Source organism: Apteryx rowi, unplaced genomic scaffold, assembly GCF_003343035.1.
Source record: "Apteryx rowi isolate R43461 unplaced genomic scaffold, aptRow1 scaffold_897, whole genome shotgun sequence".
In the NCBI taxonomy this organism is placed as follows: Eukaryota; Metazoa; Chordata; class Aves; order Apterygiformes; family Apterygidae; genus Apteryx; species Apteryx rowi.
Window position 1 is genome coordinate 1 of NW_020451201.1, and position 24,269 is coordinate 24,269.

The 24,269-nt window shown below is 42.3% G+C and overlaps 4 protein-coding genes across 5 annotated transcripts; 2 read left to right on the forward strand and 2 right to left on the reverse strand.

Moving 5' to 3' along the window:
• Positions 1–2,220: 2,220 nt before the first annotated feature.
• Positions 2,221–3,492, forward strand: LOC112978031 (olfactory receptor 1102-like). Of its 2 annotated transcripts, XM_026091063.1 has the most exons (2): positions 2,221–2,237; positions 2,574–3,492. In XM_026091063.1, the coding sequence occupies exons 1-2, from the start codon at positions 2,221–2,223 to the stop codon at positions 3,490–3,492; spliced, it is 936 nt and encodes a 311-aa protein (XP_025946848.1). The 2 variants fall into 2 exon arrangements, with proteins under 2 accessions (XP_025946848.1, XP_025946847.1); XM_026091062.1 differs by lacking the exon at positions 2,221–2,237 and having other exon boundaries at positions 2,551–3,492.
• Positions 3,493–6,558: 3,066 nt separating this feature from the next.
• LOC112978032 (olfactory receptor 5B12-like) lies at positions 6,559–7,919 on the reverse strand. The gene is made up of 2 exons (XM_026091064.1): positions 7,021–7,919; positions 6,559–6,589 (listed from the first exon to the last, which is right to left on the reverse strand). Exons 1-2 carry the CDS (start codon positions 7,917–7,919, stop codon positions 6,559–6,561), a joined length of 930 nt encoding a protein of 309 aa, XP_025946849.1.
• A 958-nt stretch (positions 7,920–8,877) lies between these two features.
• LOC112978035 (olfactory receptor 1020-like) lies at positions 8,878–9,801 on the reverse strand (the record flags this gene model as incomplete). The annotated part of the gene is made up of 1 exon (XM_026091071.1): positions 8,878–9,801. A coding segment is annotated over one exon (924 nt), but the record flags the coding sequence as incomplete, so codon positions are not given.
• Positions 9,802–16,345: 6,544 nt separating this feature from the next.
• LOC112978036 (olfactory receptor 1020-like) lies at positions 16,346–17,296 on the forward strand. Its single transcript, XM_026091072.1, is given in 1 exon segment — positions 16,346–17,296. A coding segment is annotated over 1 exon segment (951 nt).
• The last annotated feature ends 6,973 nt before the right edge of the window (positions 17,297–24,269 follow it).

The window sequence follows — 24,269 nt, forward strand, 5'->3', positions numbered from 1 at the left end:
GAAATCTGGGCCCTCACTGTTTCTGAGACAATTACTCAGTTTTTTAGAGGCACCTTACGACAGTCCTAATGAGACCATCTGAGATCTGGAACTCAGAAACATCTGAAGAAAGCTGTCCCTTGCGGCTTAAAAGAAACAAATACTGTCATGAYGCTTTTCATCCACAAAATTTCCACTGTCTGTGAAGAACTATCAAGTTTACAGGTACATTCCGAGCTTCCAGGTAATAGGAATAAGTCCTGTAGTCCTCTGTGTGCGAAGGCTGAAAAAGAACAAGTTCTGTGTAGCTTAGCTGGAAGACAAGGAAGGGAAAGGTATTATTTCCAGTGATGYAAGAACATTAAAAAGCAAGCTATGACTACTTGTTCTTGCTGCAGTGTCTGATGCCAGTTGAAAAATGGCACAAGTAAGTAAACGAACAGTGAGGGAAAAGAAGAGAAAGTGTTCTTTCTGTTCAAGATGGGCTGATTTGCAGTGCCTTTTTGGAATCAAGTAAGGGATCCATTCAGTGGCTAGCAGGTCTTTTCCAGCTCCAGTAATTTTTCAGTGCTTGGGTTTAGTATGTACACATGATTTGTCCTCGTATCTATGTGCCTATAAGTTTTTGCCTTTTCACAGGCAATTCTGATAATAAGTCTAGTAGCAATTTATTTCTGGCTTATTGATTCCCAGTATAGATATAAGCCCTGCTGGYGTGAGAAGATTTGCTGGATATAGATGGGTATGTCTAACTGTAGCATAACGATATCTCTTTAATTATCTGGAGTTGTGTAGAGATGCTGACAAGACAGTTCCAAGGACATTTCACCTTTTACACCTCAGGACAGAGGGGCTGCAGCTGAGCATGTAAAAGGGGATAGATAATATGCCATGGTGAGATGGTGTTCTGGCCACCCAGTAATAAGGGATCCAACATACCATTCATCACTCRAGAGAAACTAGATTTGACTAGGCAAAGAGTGAGAGACCAGTGAGCATTTCACCTCAGTAGACRTGAGTAAGGTAGAGGCCAGGGATGTTCTTCAAAGGGACTAGATGTTGTGAAAGCAAGCTTATATCCAGGCAGCACCGGAAACAGCACAAAATGGTGCAATATTTGCTCAAAGTACCACAAGCTGTAGGCATTCTTTAAGARAGGGAACCGTAAAGTGCTGCGATACATGAAAAGCATTCTTGGGGATGATTAGGACTCATGGTATTCAAAATACCTTACTGATTTTTAGGGCATCAGGTTGGGAGAGTCTCACAGGGGCATGAAACRGGAGACAGATAAGAAAACCTAAGGGTGGAGAGCTTGGGATGTGTTCCTTAAAGCGAGACAGAGAATCTGATGGAACACAGGCAATTCCAGTTTTTCATTTTTCTTTTTAGTTGAAGCAGAGTTAAGGCAGTGATAAATATTGTGCAACATCAAATAAGCTAACAACARCAACAGCTAACCTTCAGGATAAATGTATRTTATGATTRTGTTGGCTGTTACTTAGCAGCTTTTAGGGAATAATTTTTCTAGGGAGGAAATAAGTGCATATTGATTTTTGGTAGGTCATCYTATTTGTAATGGTTGGAAAACAGTGTTTACTTCCTCTATGAAAAAAGAGACTGCTTGCACTTGGACATTGAATTAAACCTTAACAGTTTTAATGAAATCAAACATGATACAGCGCAAGGAAGCTACACCAGTAAGTAGTCTTGTGGCTGCTGTTCTCACCAAGGATGGAAGAACACAATGTTTAAGGCACTGCAAGAACTCCATCTGAGTCCCCCAGCYTTCCAGCTGTGCATTTGAAGTAACAATTTGTTGGTTAGTGCAAGGGGAGAAATCTTCCTATGACACGGAACTTGAATAAAATCCTCAGAGGAAGAAAGTTAGGAAGAAATGATTTCAGTCAATTGTATTGGTTATCCCCAAGTATAAATTGGAAATTCCCCAAGCCTGTAGAGCTTTTTTGTTGTTGTTTTGTACTGAAAGAATGAGAATTCCTGGACCTAGAGAGAATTTAAGCAGGTGAATTAGRTCTTCCTGTAGTGGGAGGAGAAGGATCAAAATTGGAATATGCACTTGTTTTTAAGGAAATGCTTACGGTTTTCAGCAGCCATGGCTGGAATAACATCACAAGGGAATTGAAAAAAGGAAGATTCAACTCATCTACAATGAGGTCCAAAGTGTAGTTATATCRAATGTAAACATCTGCATCTGAACTAGTCACCATGCCTCCCTTGATGGTCAAAGGAGAGTAATACTACTTTTCAGACAAGATTCTGCTTAAGAGTGACATATACTTATATCTTAAATGTGCCTATTTCTCTCCTTTGACTAGAGATGAAGTTTAGAAACTGAGCGCGGATAGAGACATCTACACTGCAGATATTTCCTGATCCCGAGCCTTGGAGAAATTAATCTCATTCCTGCCGATTTAACCTTTCGTGTTTTTTGGTTTCTAATCTTGGGTAGGAAAAGTAATAAATCACTGTAATTTCAYTTCTCTGCTTCGCTCTATCYAATCACCGTTTCTTTATTRTTTTCCATACAAGGATAGCAACACAGACAAGATGAACATGAATAACAACGCTACTGTGGTTGTCACTGAATTTATTTTGCTGGGCTTAACAGATAACCCAACAGTTCAGGTCATGCTCTTTGTGTTCTTTCTCATGGTTTACAGCATCACTCTGGTGTGCAATATGGGGATGGTCATTTTAATTAATATTGATCCCCGTCTTCATACCCCCATGTACTTCTTCGTCAGTAGCTTGTCATTCTTGGATATTTGTTATTCTTCTGTGATTGCACCAAACACTCTGATAAATTTCATAAAGGAGGGGAAAGTCATCTCTCTAGGTGGGTGTGCAGCACAGATGTTCCTTTTTATAGGCCTTGGGACTACCRAGTGCTTCCTGCTGGCTGCRATGGCCTACGATCGGTATGTGGCCATCTGTAACCCACTGCTCTACCCGCTCATCATGTGCCCCAAAGTCTGTGTGCCCCTGGTAGCGRGGTCCTACACACTTGGCCTGTTGCATTCTCTGGTGCATACATATTTCACATTTAGTTTATCCTTCTGTGGGTCAAATGAGATCAATCWTTTTTTCTGTGCGATCACCCCCCTGCTAGCACTTTCCTGCTCTGGCACACATCTCAGTGAGCTCCTGATATTTAACCTGGCTGGAATGGTGGAAGTAAGCACCATTCTGTCTGTCCTTGTCTCTTACGCTTACATCCTCGCTACCRTCCTGAGGATTCGCTCAGCTGGAGGCAGGAACAAAGCCTTCTCTACTTGCGCTTCCCACCTGACAGTCGTGATGATATTCCACGGGACAATTCTACTCTTGCATTTCCGCCCATCATCTAGCTATTCCCTTGACCAGGACAAAGTGATCTCGGTGTTCTACACAATGGTGACGCCCATGTTGAACCCTCTGATTTACGGCCTCAGAAACAAGGAGGTGAAAGCTGCCCTGAGAGGATTCCTTGAGAGAAAAAGTACTTATTAGTAAATCAATTGATTTTTTGAAGACTAACATCTGTAGTTTAAGACAAAAAAGACTTCACGATTTCAAAGGAACTGAGGTGCTAGTGTTTTTATGGAAGAGGAAGAGGAAATATATGGTGAGTGCAAAATTCACTTTACCAAGAACACTGTTTATCCCAGCTTTAGTTGTTTACTTGTATTTTTTATCTGAAGTTATTTGTTTCTTAATACRATGACAGTGAGATCTTTGGAACRTAAACATTAATGCTCTGTCCATAACTTCTTGGTGTATTGTACTGAAAATCCGCTTCTTAAAAAGTTTTAAGGGGCTGAGGAATACAGCATAGATGATTCAATAAATGGTGAATCAATTGTKATTAATCAAACATGTCATTAAGTTATTTATATTTGTAAACCATCTGAGAAGTAGCYTTAGGAACAACAACTATTTCAGGCCCCCATCTGCGGATTGCTTCCATTGATYGCTCTCCATCAGTCCCAGGGAGGTACCAAGTAACTACCTTAGTGAACTAGCTAACGATAAAAGCAAAGGTGAYATTCACGTATCTCTTCTTTTATCCAAGGCCCTAGTGACTAAGACATTCACTCAGGCTGTGGCGTGATAGATTCAGTGGGCTCGTCTCCTTGACTGTGAATCCCACCTTATATCTCAAGATTTCCCCCCAAATATATCGGTGCATTGCAGTCCTACTGCACAGYATCAATGCCACTGGTCTTCAAGGATCAAAACAGCACTGCTGATAAAAACTGTGTGGATAATATTATTTTGGATTCAATGCTCTTACAAAAAAGGCATGGTTTTGGACAATCAGCAAATGAATCCTGAAATTCACAAGGGCAAAGAAGTAAGGCACTTTTTCACCCTGCTCCTTCTTATTTCACAGACTCGGTGGTCAAGGCGTTTACTTAGGTTATTGGAAAGACAGGTACTTTTCCGTTCTCTGTGGAGAGCTTTCCAAGACTGTGGCTAGACAAAACTGTGGCTGGCATGAGCTAGTGCTGGCAGCAGCTCTGCTTCTAGCAGGAGGCTGGACAACGTGAGCTCCAGAGGTCTCCTCCAAATGACATTCCTGCAATCCTATCATTCTCTAATGTRTGCCAATCTRCAGAGAATGCCRCATCCATTGCATTTTKRTATTATTTGTGCAAAGTGTAACGGYGATGTTTGGGAGGGAATGGAAACTCCGTTCTCCAGAATATTAGGAAAYGRTGTTGAACGCMGAACCACTAMCCTTTGGGTGAATGTCCCAATCCCTGGCCAAGCGTAGTGAAGACTGAGGGGTCTTGCTTCTGTTCTGCTTTGTGACTTTACTGCCATTTCCTTTTTTCCCCCCCATATACTGCCATTCGATAGAAGATTAGCTCAGAACTTTCAGGTAGCTTAGATGTGCATAAAAACATATTTACTAAAAATATCTACYATATYACTTCAGTACCTCACTTCTGATCTGCTTTATTCCCACTTTAGGTGGTCTATAGAACTAGTTTGAAGTTCRCATCATTTTTGGTGCCTCTGTGCCATTTTCAAACAAAGCAGTGGGAGGGAGGGGGGTACAAATAATTAGTGTATTGAACCTGAGTTTGATAGCTAGTTGTCCTGGAAGACAAAACCCAGCTTGGCTGATCCTCAGAAACCACAGAATCACACAGAATCACAGAATGGTTGAGGTTGGAAGGCACCTCTGGAGATCGTCTAGTCCAACTGCCTTGCTCAAACAGGGTSACCTAGAGCACCTTGCCCAGGACCCTATCCATATGGCTTTTGACTATCTCCACGGAGGGAGAGTCCACAAGCTCTCTGGGCAACCTGTTCCAGGGCTCTGTCACCCTCACAGAAAAGAAGTTGGTCCTCATATTCAGATGGAACTTCCTGTGTTTCAGTTTGTGCCCGTTGCCTCACGTCCTGTCACTGGACACCACTGACAAGAGTCTGGCCCCATCYTCTTGACACCCTCCCTTTAGATATTTGTATACCTTGATGACTGACCCTCTCAGTCTTCTCTTCTCCAGGCTGAACAGGCCCAGCTCTCGCAGCCTTTCCTCATAGGAGAGATGCTCCAATCCCCTAATCATCTTTGTAGCCCTACGCTAGACTTGCTCCAGTAGTTCCATGTCTCTCTTGTACTGGGGAGCCCAGAACTGGACACAGTACTCCAGCTGTGGCCTCGCCAGGGCTGAGTAGAGGGGGAGGATTGCCTCCCTCGACCTGCTGGCAACAGTCTTCCTAATGCACCCCAGGATGCCATTGGTTTTCTTGGCCACAAGGGCACATTGCTGCCTCATGCTTAACTTGGTGTCCACCAGCACTCCCAGGTCCTTCTCAGCAGAGCTGCTTTCCAGCAGGTCAACCCCCACCCTGTCTGGGTGCATGGGGTTATTCCTCCCTAGGTGCAGGACCCTGCACTTGCCTTTGTTGAACTTCAGGAGGTTCCTCTCCACCCAACTCTCCAGCCTGTCCATGTTTCTCTGAATGGCAGCACAGCTCACTGGACAAGCAAAGTCCTGATAAAAAGATAAGTACTTGTTGTCAAAGAAACCCCCTAGTCCCCACACATAAATACAGCAAAGGTGTATGTATGCCTCATAGCATTCTGAGAAGATCATCTGAAGAGGGCAARTCAGACAGAGCTATCTGTTCAGGGATACTTAGCATTTTGTTTCAATAAAGCTTTTAAAAATTCATTTTCATTGGACCAAGAATGTCTTCAAGTTGTTTCTGCTAAGCCTAACCACTAGCCCAAATCCATGAAATAATTTGGCATAGTTCTGAGACTAATCCTACAGGCACCCAACTTGCCTCTGAAAATGTACCTTGTGTTTTTGCTGCTGTCATAGGCAGAATCACCGAAATCTTGCCAAAATATTAAGGCCAATATTGTGTCTAAGCCCCCACAGAACTAACAAAACAGCTAGTGTTCCAATCAGATAAGCATGTTCATTATGTTCAGACAACCATACTCTTTATATAAACATGTTCCCCAAAGCCCACTGACTATAATTTCTGTCCTGTACAGAAAGTCACTCTCCAGCAAGGCAATGCATCTCCAGCTTCAAGGGCGTGTGAGATTCAAAGTTTCCATTCATTCTGAGATACTTTCGTACGAAGAGATGACCATAGAGGATGCGATTGGGTTTCAGTGTCAGCTGAATCCCTGTAGCTCGCTATGCCCATTAATTTAATTAATCYGATTAAGAATTAAAATATAGTATTTCAAATTAAAAAAAAAACAAAAACACACACTGAACCTCTCTCCCACCCCCTGCCACAATTCTATCTTACTAATAAAAAGAAAAGAATACAACAAAGTACTCTGTGTATCCCATGGTCTTATTTTCCCACTACCATTGAATCAGCTTGAGACTGGGAAAGAAGCTACTAGAATTTAGGAGGGTAAATTCAAATTTAAACTTTATTATAAGTTCTGTTTCCTTGAGACCAAAGAGCAACTACAGGCTCATTACAGTTTCAGGCCCCCTCCTTCCGCTTCAATGAAGCTGAAAACAGAGAAATCCTTTTGCATATTTCATAAAAGCCTCTTTCACCTCTCTGTTCCTCAGGCTGTAGATGAGGGGGTTCAGCAGGGGGGTCACAAGCGTGTAAAACACAGAAGCCACCTTGTCTAGACTGTAGTGGCTGGAGCTGGGTTGTAGGTACATAAAGAAGCCCGTCCCATAGAATAAGGAGACAGCCATTACATGGGAGGCACATGTGTTGAAGGCCTTGGACCTGCTCTGTGTGGAGTGCATCCTCAGGATGGTGTAGAGGATGTAAATGTACGAGATTAAAATGGTTCCACTGGTGCCGATCCCATTTACGCTAACAAAGGCGAAGATGACCATCTCCTTGCTGAAGCTGTCAGAGCACGAGAGCTTTAGCAAAGGGCTCATATCACAGAAGAAGTGGTTGATGATATTGGACCTCCAGCAAGATCCTCCAAATGTGCAGCCGGTGTATATTGTTGCGTAAAGAAAGCCAAGGATGTAGGATATGGAGACCAATTGGACACAGACTGCCTTGGGCAACACTACCACGTACCGCAGTGGGTTACAGATAGCAATGTAGCGGTCATACGCCATTATAGCCAAAAGGTAACATTCAGCAATCCCAAAGAAAACAAAGCTGTAAAGTTGTGCCATGCAGCCAGTAAAGGAAATGTCTTTCATCCCTGAGATCAAGGACACCAGCATATTGGGAGCGATGACTGTGGAGTAACAAGCATCAACAAATGAAAAATGGCTGAGGAAGAAATACATGGGGGTGTGCAAGCGCTGGTCAGTCTGAACCAAGGTCACCATCCCGAGGTTCCCGCAGAGCGTGAGCACATAGGCGAGCAGAAACACCACAAAGAGCGGGATCTGCATGTCTGGGGTCTCAGCGAATCCCAAGAGGATGAATTTATTAACTGTGTGGTTATATCTTGTAAACATTTTCTTCCCCTAATTGTGCCTGCAAGAAGAAGAGGATGATAAAAATTCAAAGAAGGACAACCAGAATCTCTGCTCCCTACATCCTGCATTCATTTAGTTCCAAGGTTCATTTAATAATTAAATATTTATGGCACTGAATTTTCCATTTGGAAAAGAAGTAGCTTTGTCTAAATCCAATATTCTCATAGAAATCAAATATTCTTCAAGAGCTATCTAATTTCCCTTCACAGCAAGGTGTTAGCAAAAAGTTAGATCCCAGGGCTAAAGGGGTTACATGAGGGTTGATGGAGTTTCCTCAGCAGGAGGCCATGACCACATTCTCATGAAACTGTCTATTACAATATCTCTGTACCTATATTTTCCTTGCTCCATTTTCCAAGTCTCTCATTGCTGGTGTAAATACCCTGAAGGAGTACATTCCTGGCCTGGGAGCCAATACTCCTCATCAAAAGAARTGAAAGTATTTGTTGTCATATGCGGGCATCATCTTTCTTACAATGTGAACACTTGTGAACACTTACTTTTCCAAACTCCCCCCTCACCAGACTCCACTCCCCAAATAACTCACATGTAACAGTGGGGGATTTTATTGGGGATTACGGATGAGATCAAAAGTGGCCACATTACAGTGGTCTAACAAGGCAGCATACATCATCTGATATTTCCCTAGCTAATTCTGTTAATGCTTCAAGACTGCCCCTGCTGTAAGATAAAGCGCACAGCCTGGTGACTCTTCAAAATTGAATAAAGTTTGAGGCTCCCATTCCTGGTTTTCCTCTGTGGAAGATGTTTTTGTGGAGCCCATGACTCAGGGCTAAATACTGCAATTCACTTCTGTGTTGAAACTATGGAAGAACCTACATAAATTGTAAGGATTAGGGAAAAATCAAATTTGCTTATACGTCACAGGTTTTCTCACAAAGGACAGGTTGTTCACTTGTCAGTTGATACAATACTTTTATGTTGACTGCAGTTTAAAATCTTTCTCCTGCATTTCACAAGAGTGTCCTTTGCTGTAGATGAGGGGGTTGAGCGTGGGGGTCACCAGTGTGTAAAACACAGATACCACCTTGTCTAGACTGGTGTGGCTGAAGCTGGGTTGTAGGTACATAAAAAAGCTTGTCCCACAGAATAAGGAAACAGATGTCAAATGGGAGGCACATGTCCTGAAGGCTCTGGAGCTGCTCTGTGCAGAGCGCTTCCTCAGGACAGTGGAGAGGATATAGCTGTAGGAGAGCAAAATAATCACTTTTGTGCCTACCACGTTTATGACAAAAAATACAAAGATCACCATTTCTTTGCTGTAGGTGTCAGAGCAAGCAAGCTTCAGCACAGGGCCGGTGTTGCAGAAGAAGCGGTCAATCAGGTTAGGTCCACAGAAAGAACCCCCAAATGTGGAGCCTGTGTATATCACGGCACTGAGAAACCCAATGAGGTAAGAAGCTGCTACCAGCTGCGTGCGGACTTGCTGGGAGATGATCATCACATAAAGCGGTGGGTTGCAGATGGCAACGTATCGGTCATAGGCCATCACAGCAAGGAGGTAACATGCAGCAGTGGCAAAGAAGGCAAAGCCATAGAACTGTGTCACACATCCAGTGAAAGAAATGGTTTTATTCTCTAATAGCAGATCTGCTAGCATCTTGGGGGTGACCACTGTGGAACAGCAGGCATCAGTAAATGACAAATGGGTGAGGAAGAAGTACACAGGGGTATGGAGTCTGGGATCAGTCCACACCAAGACCATAATCCCACTGTTCCCCACCAAAGTGACAATGTAAATCAGTAAAAACAACCCAAAGAGAGGGATCTGCGCRAACGGCCTATCTGTAATTCCCAAGAGGATGAATTTGTTGTATGTGTGATTTTGTCCCATGGCCAAATGTTACCTACTGAGGCAAAAGGAAGAAAAATGTCGAAAAGATAAAAAGCAGTTTCAGTTTTGGGCACGGTTTCACTCCAGTCGATCATCAATTTAATTGCTGCATTTTGATATATTCTGCTATGATAATTTCTCAATCCACTATGTATATGTTCTTTGCCTTTCAGCTGAGATGCTTAAAAAAGAATCCAGAATGCGTTGAAGCAATACAAATGTCACATTTGTTTCTATRTCTGGATACTTAAAAATAGGCATTATTTCTAGCATTTGTATTTTTGAATTTAAGGAAAAAAATCAGATTTTTGTCACTTTCAGTTGGAAAGACATTTTGAATTTCCACTGACTGTGTTCACAGAAGAACTGGAAAAGAACTCTTATGTAATGAAACTAACAAGATCTACAAAACATATGATATTATTTACAAGGGAATCCAGTGAAATCTATAAGTCAGCAAAACTCAGAATAGAAAATATAGTTCAGCTTTACAATTTTGAGAACTTCCAAACATTTTCCCTTGGCTTCTAGCTATTATTCCAGTCTGAAAATCACATGTAGCAAATAATTGAATACCATTTACGATGGATGAATGTCACAYTGATAAATTCATGGTTTGTATCTTCATGAGCTCCAGCATACCGAAGCATTCTGGAAAAYACAGGCATTAGGTTAAGATGCTTACTTGAAAACTGAGTTAATTTTAAAACATACTCATTCCAAAGGCTGTTTTGTTAATGACTCTATTCTTATTGTGATGACAATTTCAAATGTTACATTTCTCTATAACAAAATAAGACTTATCCTGGTTTAATACTTGCCTAAATCAGTCCTTGCATTAGTTGCCTCAAAAAAAGAAAAGCAATCTGTACAAGCTATTGCTTTGTCTTATGGAGAAGAAAACCTACTTTGGTGTAGCTCATTTCTGAAGGAGTCTGAAAAAAAGGTGTAAGAGGAGACAAACAAGAAAGTCCCTTGCCCAAAGGAAGCTGAGGCTCTGTGTTGTCATGGCATACAAGTCCCCCCGTACATTCACCGCTATCAAGTGGTGGGAAACAAGGTTTTATCCCAAAGGAAGCAGAGAACATCTGCGGGTAGGCATAATTTCTGTTCATGTGCAGAGAAGCTGTGGAGATGTAACTTGCCTGATATGAAGAAAGACACACTCCTTTCCAGACCGCAGCTCCTGAGCCTGTGGGTGATCTAGAGGTAAATATGGCCCAGCGTGCTGTCCTGGGAGTAAGCCTCCAGGGTTCCTCACTGGGCTGTTTAGTAGCGAGAGAAAAGGGTGAAACATGACTCTGAAAGCCACTGTGCAGYTTCAGACACCTGAAAGACCTTACTTGTGTAAGCAGCCACTAAGCACAGACACGAACAAAACAAGTGACAGTGATGACCCCCTGACCTGCTCATACTGTGCTTCTTCAGAGATACCTGTGGACCAGGCAAAGATTTCAGTCGGACCTTTTCTACAGAGACATTTCAGATCTTTCAAAGGATGTTACTACATCCCCCAAAAGTTCTTAAAACACAACAAATGATTCCCTCTCTGGAGCTGCTGATTTCTTTCCGCTGACCCTGGGCAGCCTAGCTTTCCAGCAAGGATGGGATTATCTGCCTTTAGGTACCTAAAACATGGATGCCCATGTCTGAGCCGGTGACTCTGGGCTTCCGCTACATTCAGCAATGTGAAATGGGCATTTTCAGAGAGTTAAGGTTTTCACAGAGTCGCAGGAGCATTCTGGTGGGAAGGGAGCTCAGGAGGTATCTAGATGAACCTCCTGCCCATGCAGCAAGATCAACACTGAGTTCAAACCACGTTGCTCAGGGCTTTGCCTTGAAAATCTTGAAGAAAGGTGATTGCATGAACTGCCTGGGCCCCTGTTAATTATCCGCACAGTGAATTTTGTTTTCCTTATGTCCAGCCAGACCCTCCCCTGTTTTAATTTATGCCCATTGTCACTCATCCTCCTGCCATGCCCCTTAGTAAAGAGTCTGGCTCTGTCGTCTTGGTGCCCTCTCCTTGTAGGTATTAGGAGGCTGCTATGAGGTCTCCCTGAAACCATCTCTTCTACAGGTTAAACAAGCCCAGCTCCCTCAGCGTCTTCTCATAGGGAATGTGCTACAGCCCCAGCTGCCATGGTGGCCCTCCACTGAACTCGCTCCAGTTTTTTGATGGCTTTCCTGTATTCAGGGTCGCCAAACTGGGTGCAGTATCTAGATGTGGTCGAACGAGTGCTGAATAGAGGGGGATAACCACTCTCCTTTGGTCTACTACCTCGCACACTCAACTCATGTCCTTCTTGCTGTCCATGAGGGATTCCAGGGCCATTTTGGCTGCGTTGCTCCCCAGGAAGCTAGTGCCCAGCCTGTATCACTGTCAGGGGTTCTTCCTTATCAGGGGAAAGACCTTGCATTTGTGTCTGTTAAATTTCACAAGGTTATCATTGGCCAGTCTCTCCAGCCTGTCCAGATCCCTCTGAATGGGAGCCCTGCCCTTGAGCATTTTGACTGGTTGCCCTGCCAACCTGAGTCTGGTGCTATCCACAAGCTGTAGGGGACGGGGGGGATTCATTCTCCCTTCTTCCCCAGTGCTACTGGTCAAGAGATCAAACAGGACAGGTTGCAGGAGAGACGCCTGTAGCACTCCACTTGTAACCAGCCTCCAGGTAGAGTGTGGCCCATTAGTCTTGACCCTCTGAGCCTAACAATCCAGCCAGTTTTTCACTCCTCCAGATTATAATGCATCAGCTTGGATGCATAGATACCATGGGAGGCCATGGTCAAAAGTCTTGCTGAAGTCATGATAGACAACACCCTCTGCACTCCCTTCATTCACAGTTCTAGTCATTTTATCCTAGAGGCAATCAGGTTGGTCAGGCATGATTTACCCTTGACGAACGCCTGCTGCATGTTCCCAGTCACCTTCTTCTCCTTCATGTGCCCAGAAACAGCTTCCAGAAGCCAAATCTCCAAATATCTATGTGATCACTTCTGGAGCTTTCAGGATTTTACTAAACATTTGGTTGTCATCTGAGAGTCGCAGGTTTTACAGATTGCAATGCATAATCATGAAAATCCTTAAAAATTATCTCACAATCAGATATTTTTGAGCCCTCTAGTGACATCCTCTCCCTACACATTTTCTGTTTTTGCTGTAGGTCTGGAGGTTGGAACTCACAACAACAGCTAGCATTCTCAGTGAGGGCAATTGTGTCCTAATACTAGCATTATGCTGAAGCACTCTTCTCTGATCATTTGTAGTTCCTCCATTTCCCAATTCACTATGAAAACTGTTGTCTTCAGYAGGTTGGTAATCTTTTATGTTTTGGAATTTGGTAAAATATTCCCTATGATTAGAAGAGTTCTTTGTTTCCCTTCTGGCTATTTAACATGTTTTTTCCAAGGCTGCAATGTGGCAATCACTTTCCAGGGTAAAATTGCACTCATGCTTTAAGTATCCCTTTTCTATGCCAGGTGAAGTCCAAAAATATGTAACATATGTTATTAACATATAAACAGTGTTCAGTGATAATACAGGCGTATGGTATAAGTAGGAGAGCAGAAGTATTACTTTTTCAAATTAACAATGTTGTTGGTCTTCATAATCTCCTGTGCAGATGCATCTACACTGTAGTTGTCTACATTTGGCAGATATCTGTAAGTATCTCTCATCACATTTTACACGACAAGGTGTGGCTTGGGATCCCCAGCTTTCACTAGTGCTCTACTAAGTGCCAGTCTCCCATTGCTCCTGGTGGCTGCTGCAGAGAGCTTTGCTAAATCTTTCCAACTTGAGTGTTTCCATAATCATAAGACGCTGAGACGCTGTCTCTTAGGAGCCCCTGTTTCTTGACCACTTCACAACAATTCTTGATTTCTGCATACTCCAACTCCCAGAAGGCAGCCCATCTCAAGGGTTAAGGAAGTCATAGTTCCAGCCCTCTAATTCCCTTGAAATCACTAAGGGAAGTTTCCAATTCTATGTGGAGGGGAGGAAAAACAAAAAAAGGGATTGGCCTGGGGTGTTGCGACCAGCAAGGCCGTTGGCAGCTTATGCCAACCATCTAAGCTAGAAAGCAATAAATAGTGGAGACAACAGCCCCTGAGAGGAACATCCGTACATGGACATCCAATGCCGTGTAGAATTAAAAAAGAAAAAGAAAAAGCATGGGAGAGAGAGAAAAGAAAAGGAGACTTGGAATAAATTTTCTTCTCTGAAGCTCTGATTTGTAAGGCAAGCTAGAAAGTGGACAAGTAATTGTTTTCTTTTTTCTGATAAATGATGTTTCTGTGAGAGACAGTCATCCAGACAGGTAAGAAACGTCTCCTGGCTAGAGGCAATGCCAAAGAAAGTTTGTAGCAGTAACTGTGATAGTGATACCAAATTCTGAGCGAAGTGTGATAGCAAAACATGTCATTCTTCTTTGCAAAACATATCCTCACCAGCTGGTAAGAGTTCCATTGGGACAGACATATATAGAGAAAAGAAATCTCTGGAATGTCTTATATTTCACCTGCTCCGCTTGGAAATTCACATCTTCCCATTGTTATTAGATACATCACATCCTTTGGTTCCTTCTTACACTCAGAATACCAGGACTGCTTGGTCCGAGTGTGACGGTGTTCTTGTACAGAGAAGCTGACCTTTAAGATTGGAAAAGAGCCCCCCAAGCAGGTAAAAAAATCCGACTATGGAAGGGCTGTGGAAAAGTGAAGCTGGAGGGGACTGTATTTTTCTTTCCTTCAGTGGGAATTACTGTTTTTTGAATCAAATTTGCATGCAGAACTCATTGTGGGGATTACTAATAAGCCTCTTTTCAGCTGTTGTTTTCACAAAAATAGTTTGGAAGAAAACAAAATGTATATATTCTGATCATGAAGGGCTATCGGATTGTATGGCTATGAGCCTGGAAGGCATATATGGGTACTGAAATAATGAGGCAGTAAAGTCAATGTCCTTTCTCTAGTCCCCCCCCCCAGGCACAGTCTTTCTGGGGAACGTATTCATTATTCTGTCCTCTTTATGAACTGGGCACGTGCACTTTCAAGTGAATGTAGTGGGATATTATCTTGTTTTCCATATAATTCCTTTTACAGTTTTCTCCAAAATGAAAAGATGCAGACTCTGGGTGTGTCTCGTGAATGATCTCTTTGGAGAAACTAGTAACGGGTAGACACAACAGCAGGTAAGCTGGACAAAGCTTGGAACTTTTACAGGAAACCAGAAGAGATGAAATCTAAGGTACTATTTGGGGGATTTCAATGAAATTAGTAGCAGGCAGGCATATAGGACAGTGAAAGCCTTCAGGGTTAATGGAAGGACTGGAATAGAAAATACAAATGAAATCAGCTACTGAAGTATACTCTAACCTGCTATGAGGACAGACTGAGGTTTTCTTATAGAGAAATGGGAACTATATTGAAACTAGACCTCAACTTCTGCATTCAGGAGATACATTTAAGCTTCTCCAGCTGGCTAGATTTCGTTGCCTATGGAAAAGCAGTAGGTGATCTTTAAAGAATATGCTATAATGTGTGTTTACTAATATAGATTCATGATTTGCTGTGATTATGTTTTTAAAATAGTCTCTCTAATATAAATGCAGTTATTTTATTTTACATTGTTTCTCTTCTGAAAGAGAAAAGGTATTTGACGTTCTAACCTTAATTTAGTGTATTAATCCATTACATGAAGGTACTTGAGAAATTGCTGTTAACATTTAATTCATACAATGGAAAAATAAGGAAAGCACAAGTTTTAGCAAGTCACCAACTAAGCTGGCAGATACAGCCTTGTAGAAAAGACACAAACATGTCCCTTTGTTCACATATTTATTCTCATAAAATATTTGAGAGGTTATTTAAATGCAGTTTATCCCCCAGAGCAGCCACTGCCTTTGATTGTTAATAGTCATTTGTTTTTTAAGAAAAAAGCACTATTATTTTTGTTTCTGAGCACTTGAAATAAGATGTCCTGAGCAACAAATTCAAACCCTGAGCTACCTAGGATATTAAAAAGAAACTCGAGGTCATCCTCAGCCTGAAAAGTAGAATGAACATTAATAGTCCTTCATCTTGTGTATTATCAGAACAAACATGCTAATGACTGTGAGCTTCTCATCCCTTAATGTGATGAAAATCAGAGACAAATGGAAACAATGCCCATAGTGAAGATCACAGTGATGTCAAAGGGAAAACTTGCTTCTTTTTTTTGTTTACTTTTTTCCTTTGAATGCATACATGACTGTAGAAAGATGTGCAAAGCTTGCCTGAAGTGTTTGAATGGCAGATGTAGTTAAGAGACATAGGTCTGGGAGTCCCCGGTCCCTGCGTGGCCTGGTGTTTGTGGAACGACTGAGCAGCCTGCCAGAACACTTTGGCATTTTTGAATCAAACAGTGTTTCACTGGAAAATTTCCCCACCACCTACAAAATACAGGATAAAAAACCACCAATAACAAGCAAGCAAGCGAACAAGCCGGCACCTTAAGTTAATTGAGCTCACTGAAACTGCATTCTTGTCTGATAGCAGAGTGTCTCGCACATTAATGATGTCTTGGGAGAACTGGACCACAGTGACAGAATTCGTTTTCAAGGGATTAACGGATCACTCGGGCATCCAAGGCACCCTCTTGATAGTTTTCCTAGTCATCTATGTCATCACGGTGGTGGGTAATCTTGGTATCATTATAGTAGTTCAGCTTGATTCTCRCCTTCAAACCCCCATGTACTTTTTTCTCAATAATTTGGCCTTCTTAGATGTGTGTTACTCCTCCTCTGTCACACCCAAAATGCTGGTGAATTACTCAGTAGAAAGGAAAACTATTTCTTTTGCTGGCTGCCTCATACAGCTGTATTTTTACGCTGCTTTTGCAACTACGGAGTGTTATCTTCTGGCCATGATGGCCTATGATCGGTACGTCGCCATCTGTAATCTACTGCGCTACACGGTCATCATGTCCCAAAAGGTCTGTGTTTTTCTGTTGTCTGGGTCATAGGTGGTTGGTTTTTTAAATTCAGTGATACTCACAGGATCTGCATTGAGACTGTCCTTCTGTGGTCCCAACATCATTGACCATTTCTTCTGTGATGGGCCCCCACTGTTAAAACTGGCCTGCTCCGACACTCACCTCAATCAAGTGCTGATACTTGTTTTTGGAGGGTTCAATGAGGTCACCACTACATCAGTCGTCCTCATCTCATACTGCTGCATCCTATCCACTATCCTGAGGATACGATCTGCAAAGGGCAGGTACAAAGCCTTCAGTACCTGTGCCTCCCACCTGACAGCTGTCACCATCTTCTATGGGACTGTTCTTTTCATGTACCTACGACCCAGCTCCAGTTACTCTTTGGGCAGGGACAAAATCATTTCTGTGTTTTACGTGGTGGTGACCCCCATGCTGAACCCCCTCATCTACAGCCTGAGGAACAAGGAGGTGAAGAATGCTCTGAAAAGAGCACGGGAGAGAATAATCGCTTCACAGMGAAAGCACTAAGCAGTTTGAGATTTAGACAGTGATGGGAATGTGGTCTGTGTTTTGTTTTGTTTTGTTTCTATCATCTCCTGTGCATTATTGGGCTTTTTGTATTATGTCAGGTCCTATCAATGTGGGATTGGTTTGTTTTACCTTTGTATCTAGACGGTGCATTTCATAACGGGAAAAATATATGTGTGTTCACTGAAGAACTGCCAAAGACAGATCTGTGAGCAAATGTGCTAAATGTCCACTTTGCTGCTGAATATTTGGAGGCAAACATCTAGGCTAGGTTTTCTCATGTACCTATCATTTGTTAGGCAACCCCAAGTCACCTATATTTTGAAGGGAAACATGAAGACAAGGCCCAGCAGTGTAAAACGAAAGCCATTTGCAAGGGATTTCTGCCAAGAACTCAGACCATTTTCTTTACTTCTCAGTCTTCCTCTTTGACCTGAATCTGCTCAGGGTCATTCTCTCCTTTGTCTTCTTTGGATGTCGTTGATCAGCGCTATGGAGTACTCCTTCAGGAGTTCTGTATCCATTCCAGTCATGACAGGGACTCTACAAAATTAAGGCTAATTTCACAGCTGAAACAAGTTTTTTCACAGCTGCTGAAGCTGGCTGGAAAAGTGATGGTAAATGTGTTCTGATACAGGCTCACCACGATATTGGTTTACCTGAAAGATGCCCAGGTATCTCTGCTTCAGCCGGGTAGTGGGAGCAAATATGCTTTCAAAGTCTTTATGGTCCTTTCAATGGGTTTAAGTCACACAGAAACCTTAGTACAACAGGGCTCACTTCACTGCCAAGGAATCCCTGCTACAGATGGGAGCATTCAGGCAAACACACAAAGCAGACCAAGGCATTTCTAATGAAAGAGAAGGAAATGTTTCTCCAAAGCTGCAGAAAAATGGGAAATTCAAGAGAAACTTCTCCGTGAATCCTCTTCTTCCACAATGATCCATGAAAGGCTGTTTAAAGATATATTTAAAATTGCTATTTCTGCTGCACTTTAATGCTTCAAAATGCTTGTTATAGTGAATAAACGTTTCAAATGAGTTTTTTTTTTAAACCCAGAACATTAAGTATCGGACAGTGACAATTCCTAAATGTGCTGCTTAGCATGATTTTTCAATACATGTATTCACATTTGAGGATGGACATTAGAACCATGGTGCATTACTTGCAATAAAATTAAAATTTCTAATGAACTCTTCTTCTTTTCTCATTAATTCTCTCAACACATGTAATTATCTCTATCTGAAAGAGAACATTAGTCGTAGGATTTAGCTGACCAAATTTAAAGTTTAAAAGCTAAACATCTACATCTGATCACTTTGTCTCCCTCCACAACAGGAGGAGAAYTGCATGATTCTTCTCATCTTAAAACAGACACATGAAATTGTCACCAAAATCGGGAGAAAAACTCCCTAACACCAATGTAGCATTAAGAAGCAAGCATTCTCTTTATTACAGTGCTGGGTACACGGGGGATAGCTCCACCCAACGTGCACACCCTGTGTCRCATCATCTAAAGTTTATATTGCTCTATCATATACATATGCATTAAATTTCCAGGAATTATTATACATATTCATTCTATTTCCTAGAACTAATTACTACATTTACATAATCATTACACATGCGGTCTGAGTCTCTGGGGGTCTTCTGTGGGGGTCTCTGGTGGTCTCGGGTGGTCCCTAGTGGTGTCAGAAGAGGTGTCACTCAGCGTCTTGCCATGAACTTTGCTCTGCTTTTCCATACATGGTCTCAACTTGGCCTGCTTCCTTGTTTGAGAAAAGCTGTCTTGGTTCTAATCTTGGCTCCAACTGGCTTCTGCTGGTTTATCTGTACTTTCTCAGGATGTATCAGTCCCAGCTGCACCTGTGTCCTTGGGTATGTTTGTCTGAGGCTCCTGTTGAGACTCCTTCTTGTCCGAGCTGGTAACAGTTCCCTCAWCCCCCCCTGCCTTTGAGACTCTTTCTTGTCTGGGGCCTTTGGTAACAAAATCGCTCAGATGAATTCTAAGGCTTAGCTTTCTTGCATAAAGGCTCAGTTCTCACAATACAAAAAACATAGCATGATTATCTCAGCCTGACATATTTAACTTGAAGACACCTTAATTTAGGCTTGCTGAAACCCACCCAGCCTACATGTCATGTCACTGGATGTTTGTCAGACATAGGGATACATTCCCTTTTAGTGCGAACTGTTTTCAAGACACCTGTTGYGACTCCTCCTGTCCATTTGTACCTCCATTTTAAGGCAGAAGTTAACAGGCCAAAAATACACTTACATACAGCAACACAGCTGTGTAACTGATACAAAGTAGATAAAGAATTTCATGATAAGCATTTCAAAAATTTATACATAATCACCCAATAACTATACACATAACCATTCTCTACATGCTAAATAAATTGCTCTTCCTTATCTATCATTCCTTCTTTTGTAAGAAGCAAAAGAAGAGCATCTTTTATGCAAAACTAGGATGTATCTTTTATRTTTTCAAATAGGGAGCATTTTGAGTTATTTTGTCTAGGGGAGGAGAATAAAAAATGTTGAATTTACAGAGGTGTAGGTAATACAAAGGGAACAAAGATTCAAAATAATGGTGAAACTATTATCACCTACGAAATTCCAAAACGGGTCTTCAAGCATGACCAATAGAAACCACTCTGTTACAGCTTTGCTATTTGCAGCACCACCTATYGCTCAGCAAAAACACCAATGTCTAGGTCAGCATGGCTATTCGCATCATATATATGTATACATAYATATATATGTGGTGTCAGTATTTGRGGTCACTGATTTACACAAGTTTTTAGGAATGTGGCTGTGGGAAGAGCTAGAGAAGAGTACTGGTCTTTTTGAAAGAAAAGAAGGGAGTATGGGGAAAGATTGTTTGCTTAATCTGCCCCAAGGCCTGTGTTTGGGCTCTGAGGCTTTGGGCACTGATCAGTTGTTCATCAGACAGACTTTTCAACTCCCATTACAGACAAGGGAGATCTGGCAAGGCAGTGAGCAGAGATCCATCTAACCAAGCACAGGCATATACTCTGGGTGAGTTGATTAGCTCTCTAGCTACCACCAACTGAGTTGATTCTGGTCTCTAGTGCCATTGCAGATACCCGAGAGTATCCCATCTGGTCTCCAGCTGCTCCTCCAGTAGGTCATGGGTTTCCCACAATTGCTGTGTCATTTCCATCAGATCCATACCTACATTCGGGCAATGGAATCACAGCCTTGAACTGCAAGGACTAGAAGAGAAGCCAGGACATCTATGGCTCATGTGTAGGTCCCCACTGATAACCATCCCATGTGTCGACCTCTCAGCCAATTCTCTGGACTCTCAATAACATTGATGGAGAGCTAGTCCATTTGTGTGGCCAAATGTGGGTGTCTCCTTTGGATGAGGTGAAACTCTCTGAGCTCTACTGAATGTACTGACACACTTAATTCCATTTGAGATGTCATAGGACATCCATATAAGGCTGACAGACATGACACAAGACATAGGAAGACTTGTGCCCTTTCGGGCCAGCAGCTGAAGAACAGCAGAGATGTACAAAGGATCTCAAAAGGTCCTAGACACCTATGTCTGAACAGCTGAACCAACAGCTACATTTTTACTGACTGTAAAGAGAGCCTAGGCAGTTGTCTCGCGTATGCCCTTAATGCTGTTGACAACTGACACATGAGGAAAATCCCACCTATGGATGTTAGGAATCCAAATATGAATCTCTATTTGTATAGTGACTCTATCCATCTTTTCGGTTTAATCTGAAAGCATGGGGTTCTATTACTTGAAGGGAAAATTGTTTAAGTTGTAAATTCCTGAAGATGTYTCAGACACTGAAAGAAATTCATGTTTGTTGAGGGTGCTGAACAGAGGCAAATACACGGAAATTATCATGAATATGCTATCAACATTTCTAAGCAGAAAATGAGTCTTTTTGCAGGAAGACTTGAATTCACACCATCTCTTTTAAAAATACATCATGATGTGATAGGATGGTTCTGGATCTTTCAATAGAGATGGAGCAGGAGAATGATCCTGCTGTCCATAAAAGCAGGGGGGTGGGGGAGGGAAAGACAGCTCAGATATTCCTGGAAATCTCTGGAACATAGAGAAAAGGTTTAATGGACTATCACTCTCAATCGTGTTCCAACAGGTGGATCCCCTAGAGACCTCATTGTTCTACTGATAGTTATCAGGAGTATGAATGCACTTCAGGCTCATTCATTGTCCGACACTTCGGGTCAGTATTCATCTCCTGTAATTCCAGCCATCTGTGTTAGGTGTCTAGCTGATTACTACAGCCTAAGCTGCTTAAATATGTGTTGAAGATATGCAGAGTCAGTTGCCTTCCGGATGCACCTTCCCATCTCTCCCTTGATTTCCAGGGGGAACTTGTGGAGGCTAATTGATATTATTTTGGATCTCTACCTTTTCTCGCTCTTGAGGTTGCCAATGATGCAAACAGGTTATCAATATGTGTGATAATAATTTTGCTGTAGGCCAGAATTTGGCATCATCCTACCTACATCACTAAGCCTTTATTGGTAGCTTAAAAGGTTATTACCTCATATAGATTCTCACTCAAGAGCCAGCAGTATACAATCAAGATTCACTTCTCCTCGTAGAAAACTGAAATGTAGCCAAAGACATGACAAACACTCACTCGTTATGACATCATTCCCCCAAGCAGGAGGCCTGTTGCCCACAAAGACCTGCAGACATACACCTATAAAGGCAACACATTGCTGTCAGAGCCTCACCTGATGAAAACATGCATTAGGCTCTAGAGAGCGCAGGAGAGACATTATTGGTTATTGCGAACCTGGGAGGATGGCTTAAAGGGCTCGTCCCCCAGAATTACTGAGCCTGTAGTTTTATCCATAATGAGAGGGAGAGACTTTACAGCCAGTAAAATAAGGTGACCTTCATCCACAGGTAGGTATGACTATTCCCTGAAACTCAGAAGAGTGAGCTCTGCTGGGACTCTCCTCATCTGGTATAAATCATTGCAGCAGTATTATTTTCAGTGAGGCTGCTCTGATTTACACCAGCTACAGATTTGCTCCTCTGAGTTGGTTAAAGAAGATGAAATCCTTCTACCAGATTTGGGATGCACTCCAGTACTGTGAATCTGAAAGTCCTCATGGATCAGGGATCATGGGGCTTATGGTATGTTTAGTGAGACTGGCGAGAAAAGGAGAGGAGAAAAACCAGGAAAAAAAAAAAGATTAACTGCACCACCACCACTGCCAACTTAAAACAAAGTGCATACATCTGTTTGATAGAGAATAGTTCTGCAGTGATTCTTCTGATTATAGCACTCATCTGATGAGGTAAGGCTTTGATTCTAATCTTAAATCCATTAAACATTGAATTGTTTTCTTCTAAACCTTCTTGTTATCAGGAACTTCAACCCATGTTTCACACTTCCTTCAGAATGACCAGCTTAACTAGGTGCCTAACTCCTAGGCAATTAGAATTAGGCTCAGCACAAATCTGGTCTCATCTGTGGTGYTGACTCCTATTTTAGCTAAAGTGAGAGACAGAAACTGCTGCAGGGAGATGAGTTCTGCCTACTGAAGAATGGGATGGAAGAAGTCCTTGGGAATGTCTTGACCATCAGGATATTGTGCCATGCCACAATAAAGTTTCCTCTGGCCCATGAAAGCTTCCACAGGACTGATTTAGAAGATTACCTCTTAGAACAGTGACTCCTCAGGGACAGGTTGGTTGTTTTGCCTTGACTATTTCCCTCCCTTACACCTCCAACTGATGTGCCATCTCGTCACAGTGCTTTTGCTGCCTCTCACTGCATCCGCAGCTCTGTATGGGGCTGAAGCTGTACCTTGTTTTCATCTGAAGACTAGGTGCAATTCACACTTGGAAACTGCTATCCCAGCACACTGGGGAAAACACAGGGTGTCRCTTTATGTTCCATCAGACACCGATGGCCAGTGATAACACTGTGCATTCCACTTTTGCTTCAGTTAGTCAGTACAGTACAGAGAGTTCCTATTAATACACACTCACAACTACCTCTAGTGGCATTTAAATAAATCACTTCTGTAAATTAGATTTCATATTTCATTCCATTTCTGAAAATATAAGGTGTGATTAATTGATCTTATTCACATACTGTGAAGTTCAGTGCTGCCTGTTATGGCCTATTGAAAGCAGAGAAAAGGGAAGTGATAAACAAGTACAAGGTGGGCTCTGCTGACATACTGAACTCTATAACAGCTTGGAGCACTGATTGAAAGGCCTAWTTATTATTTATTAAGCCCATGTGAACTCTCTGTACCTGGTACCTTCATACAAAGAGTAAGGCCTTTGCTCTGAATGTCAAAAGGAAGTCGAGATAGATTTTGTGGTGTTTAACTCTTAATTGTATAGCCTCTTCAATCACACTTGGCCACTGAAAACTAAATAAGTCAGCTACAGCTTAAACAGTGCTTCAGAAAGATTAAATGCAGGCTAAAAAGGATGGCTGGGAGGAGAGATTCAGGGACAGGGAATGACAGAAGAAGGGTAAAGTGCACAAGGGTGAGATGAGCCATCTGGAAAGGCACAACACAGTTGGACAGTTATGAGTGGAAAGGCGGAGAGGGGAACAAGGTGAAGAGAAAGGCAGGGAAGCTTACAGGAATTAGATGGTGTGAGGGGCAACAGGGTAGACAGCAGAGGCGAAGAGAAAAGCTAGCAGTGTGACAGCTGAAGCCTGAAGCTCTCAGTGAGATTTGAGAATTGGGAAGGCCAGAAGAACTGGAATATGCCTAAGCTTTCTGTGTGTTGTCATGATCAGTTTCTCTTCTTTTGCCTTCAGACCCAAACTGCCGTCATGGTCTCCCTTCCAGAMTTTGTCTTCCTCTCCGCAAAGGTTCTGAGACTCTAATATTAAACTCCTTGTTTTCTGAATGAGTCTTAGGATAGTGTAGTGCTCCCTCGCTCTCATCCTCCTTCCCCAAAAAT

Coding starts and splice junctions, on each gene's coding strand:
- LOC112978032 (XM_026091064.1), bottom strand. CDS start 7,919: ATGTTTACAAGATATAACCACACAGTTAATAAATTCATCCTCTTGGGA. Junction 6,590..7,020: donor AGAGAGGTGAAAGAGGCTTT/TATGAAATATGC, acceptor ATCTCTTCGTAC/GAAAGTATCTCAGAATGAAT.